The sequence below is a fragment of the Manacus vitellinus genome, unplaced genomic scaffold (genome assembly GCF_001715985.3).
Source record: "Manacus vitellinus isolate BGI_N305 unplaced genomic scaffold, ASM171598v3 scaffold_48_pilon, whole genome shotgun sequence".
NCBI classification, from domain to species: domain Eukaryota; kingdom Metazoa; phylum Chordata; class Aves; order Passeriformes; family Pipridae; genus Manacus; species Manacus vitellinus.
In genome coordinates, this window is record NW_021940593.1 from 4,269,714 (window position 1) to 4,273,908 (window position 4,195).

At 44.6% G+C, this 4,195-nt stretch overlaps 1 protein-coding gene across 1 annotated transcript in view; it reads left to right on the forward strand.

Moving 5' to 3' along the window:
- Positions 1–4,195, forward strand: part of PCDH15 (protocadherin related 15) — a 217,673-nt gene that overhangs the window by 52,007 nt on the left and 161,471 nt on the right. The window contains exon 8 of the mRNA XM_029962595.1: positions 1,575–1,781. Coding sequence (XP_029818455.1) covers positions 1,575–1,781 — 207 coding nt within the window. The remainder of the gene's footprint in view (positions 1–1,574; positions 1,782–4,195) is intronic.

Here is a 4,195-nt window from a genome sequence, read left to right on the forward strand (position 1 = left end):
CAGAGGGGCAGAATCCCCCCCTGCCCTGCTGCCCACGCTGGGGGATCAGCCCAGGGCACGGGGGGTTTCTGGGCCGGGGCAGGTCCAGCCTCTGCCCCACCAGCACCCCCAGGGCCTTCTGCCTGGGCTGCTCTCAATCACTTCTCACTTAAAGCTTGAGTTTAACACCAAGGAAGGAATGATCCTTAGGAAATCCTTAAATCAGCAAAGATGAGATCCCAGCCTGCTCCCGGGAGAGTGTCTCTATTTCCTCACATAACAATTTAAACATAGACATCTCTTCAGCCAGCAGGTTAAATTAAATGCAAGCCTTTAGAAGTCAGTCTGCTGTATAATGGTCTTCAAGGGAGATATTTAATGGTATTCTACCCAAAATTCCAGAGTTCATTTTCTTCCTCACCTTACAGAAATCTCATCCCTCCTGAACAATGTCAGTGCTGTACAAGTAGCAGGGGATGGGCAAATGTTCTCATGTCTGCAGACAGACACTAGGGCTCCACTGGTGTGGTATTCCCAGGTTTTGGCCCTGGGAATACACATTTTGGCCGTAGGAGACTGTCTTTCAATGCCCTACTATTGTCTTGCTACAGGGACATGTGCAGGACTATAATTAAAACTGGTTTGCTCTTCATAAATTAGAGAACAAATTACTTGTTGTCTTCTACTTCCCTTGTTTATTTGCCTTAATTAGTGGTTGGCTGTAAAGTTAAAAGACAAGAAAGGAAGATCATGGGTTTATGTTGGATGAGCCCACTGGAATGGGCAGTTAGTGCTTTTATGTTTAGGAAGTTTGAAAATAAAAATAAATCGGGTGAAAACTGGGGGTTATTCATTGAAATAAAGAATATTTTGCTTGACACTCACATCCACAACTTCTCTGGGAGTAGGTTGCCCAGAGAAGCTGTGGCTGTCCCTGGATCCCTGGAAGTGTCCAAGGCCAGGTTGGATGGGGTTTGGAGCAACCTGGGCTAGTGGAAGGTGTCCCTGCCCATGGTAGGGGTGGGACTGGATGGGCTTTGAGGTCCCTTCCAGCCCTAACTGTTCTAGGATGCAAAACCAGGCAAACCCCAATTTAAAATCCCACTCCTGCAACACTGGGGAGGTGGATTCTGGGGGAGAGGGAGGGAGTTGTGTCCAGTAATCTGTAGGAAGCACTGTGCATCCATGTGTGCTGGCAGCACCTTTGGGGTTTAACTCTCTTGCTGGTGCCTTGGGTTCTGTTGTACAATCAGCAGTCTCCAGTTTTCTTTTGTCCTTCGAAGATTTTTCCAAAACTCTCAGTCCTGCGAGTTTAAGGAACTATGTTTGCTCATGTGCTGTAGAGCTTTGGGTTTCTTGGGGCTATGTAAAAGTTTGTTGTGATGGGAAGTCTTTCTGTTCTTCTCTCCTACTAATTTTTAGTTGTTTGTTTGGGTTTTTTTTCATGATGCCCAGTTTCACAAAAGGGGGATCTGTACAATGGTATCCATTTCTTTAACTGGGTTTTGATTGATAACTCCAAACCATCCCCAGTCAGTCTCTGTTTGTAGCTGAACTTGGCTGAGAGAGCCTTTGACAAATGAGGTGTTTTTTAGGCTGAACAAGACAATGGCCACCCCCTTCCTGCCTTTGCCAACCTGCACATCGAGGTCCTCGATGAGAACAACCAGAAGCCTTATTTCACCAGATCCACCTATGAGGGCTTCATCCTGGAATCCTCCCCGGTGGGAACCACCATCTCAGATAACCAGAACCTCACTTCTCCACTGCAGGTCGTGGTGCTGGACAACGACGTGGAGGAGGTATGTGTTGGTCCCTTACAGTGTCCTTCTTGTGGTTGAATTTTTATTGCATTCAGGGCTCTTTCTTTCTAAAATTTTTTTTTAAATTGAGACAAAGGAGGTTTGATCAATAAATTAAAAAAAAAAACAACAAAACTCACTATCACTTTTTTTTATATCTTAGCTTCCTTTCTGTTTTCGTTCTGAGTTCAAATTTGAGAAGTGATTTGAAAGTGCATCTGAGCTGGAAAACTACTCTGTGTTTTACTCAGCTCTCCGTGACTTTGTGTTCTGTTCAAGGTGATGAATCCTCAGCATGAAGAGGTTTTTGGGAAAGGGATGGGCCTTTCCCACAGTGTGGGCAAATGGGAGAGAGGGATGAGCCTTTCCCACAGTGTGGAAAAATGGGAGAGGGGGCTCAGAGCGGGAGGAAGTCGTAGTTTGAACTGAGAAGAAGAGGAATAGGAGGGCAGGAGGCTGGAAGGTCAATCCTTTCTTTGCTCTGCCCACATTTGGATACCAACACTACTCATGGGGATCTTCAAAGGAACAGTAACCAAGTAGTAGCAGGACATCACTCCAGGGCTGATGTTTCTTCAGTTCTCACCAAGGCTATGGAGGGTTTTTTTTGGCTCATGTTTCTTTTCCCTCTAATTCTTGTTGTCTCTCCAGTTTGTCCCCGTTGGTCTTTTTGGTTTCTGTTCTCTGGTTGTCTTCAGATCCATAAGGAAAGCTGAGTTTTGGGATAGGATTTGTAGTACTAGTTACACATGTCAGTACTCTTTAGTTCTTAAAAACAACCCCCTGATTCTGAAGGATTCCTGTTGGACACAGGCAAATCCATGATTTTTAAGAAACACAAGACCATTGTCACTGACAGATACTTTTGCATCACTGCACTGGAGTGATTTATTGTCCCCAGAAGGTCTTTTAAAGCCCACATTCCTGTAGAATATCTCCTTCTATCCATTAAAACATCTCCCTGGATTTATGGGCATTGATAAAAACCGGTTGGAAGGCAGGTGGGAATGACTGTTGGATCTGGCTTTGTGGGGGCTGGATAAAAGGTGTGGGATGAGGGTGTGGGACACCAGCAGGCATTGCTGAAGGTCTGGATTGCTTGTGAAACACTCTAGTTTTGTTAAAAGCAAAGCAGTTTCTTGTTTGATCAAATTCCTGGGATCTTGGATGTTAGTATAGGAATAATCAAGGTGTGCAGGCATCAGGTGTGTGTTTATAAATATAATACATTGTGCTGAACAGAATCTGATGGTGTGACGTGTTCCTGGGCACAGCAGGCAGCAAATCATTGCAGTTAATGCCACGGTTTCATGGCCTTTTTAAACTGCTAATTTGAGAAATTTTCTTGGGAGGCTGCTGGGATCCTTTGATTTGATCCTTTGGTTCAAATAGACCTTGGTGTGTGTCTGTCTGTGACAGAGGCTGTGGCTGTCCCATCTCTGGAAGTGTTCCAGGCCAGGTTGGTGCAGCCTGGTCTAGTGGAAGGTGTCTCTGCTCATGGAAAGGGACTGGAATGAGATGAGTTTTAACCTTGCCATGATTCTGGGATCAGCTGAAATGAGCTTGGAAAATCCTCCTGTGCACACAAAGAGTGTCCAAAGAATCCACCTACCACAGCTGGAAAAAGAAGGGCTGAATCCCTTGTACTTGGAATAATTCAAAGCAAATTCTCCTTAATTAAAGAAAATTCAGTGTCCTGGTTCAGGCTTTTAAATTGACTGGCAGTTTTCTATGCTGCTGCTTTTTTGGGACTCTTTCCCATTTCTGGCAGTTGATATCATTCCACTGAAGGGATGACAGACAGAATTTGGGCTTCATTAACCTCCGGAGGGTTTCCAGGCTGGAGTTAATAGTGCTGGGATTAACCTTTCCCTGGCAGTTGCACAGCTCTGCCCATGAGATGGCAAAGGCAGATTTGATAATACAAGGTTCTCTGCTGTAACTGCATATTAGGTTATATAGGAGACAGAGAATTAGGATAACTTTGAACTGCTAAATCCTGAATTTGGGCTGACTCTGATTGATTCATGGAACTGCCAGGTAGATAGCAGCCCACGTGCTATGTACATGCTCTCAAAATGCACATGTTTAATTTCAAAAGCTTCTGCACAGAAAAGCAGCTTGTTCTTTTACTTCCCTGGGTTTGTAATGTAATCCTGGGATTTCTGTTCCCCACCAAAAGTGCTTTGTGTTACTCATTTAGTCAGTACAAGTTCAATACCTCGAGTTTTGAGGGGTGCTCTGAGAATCATCACAAGCAGTTTGATCACTGGGCCCCTCTTTAGCCCATCAGCACATTCCCATGAAGTCCTCTCAACTTTTGGATATTGGAAAGGGAATCTCCTGTGGATATGACAGTTCAAGAGCCCAACTGTTTTTCCTAGTGAACCTAAGACATGGTTGTTTTACATCAC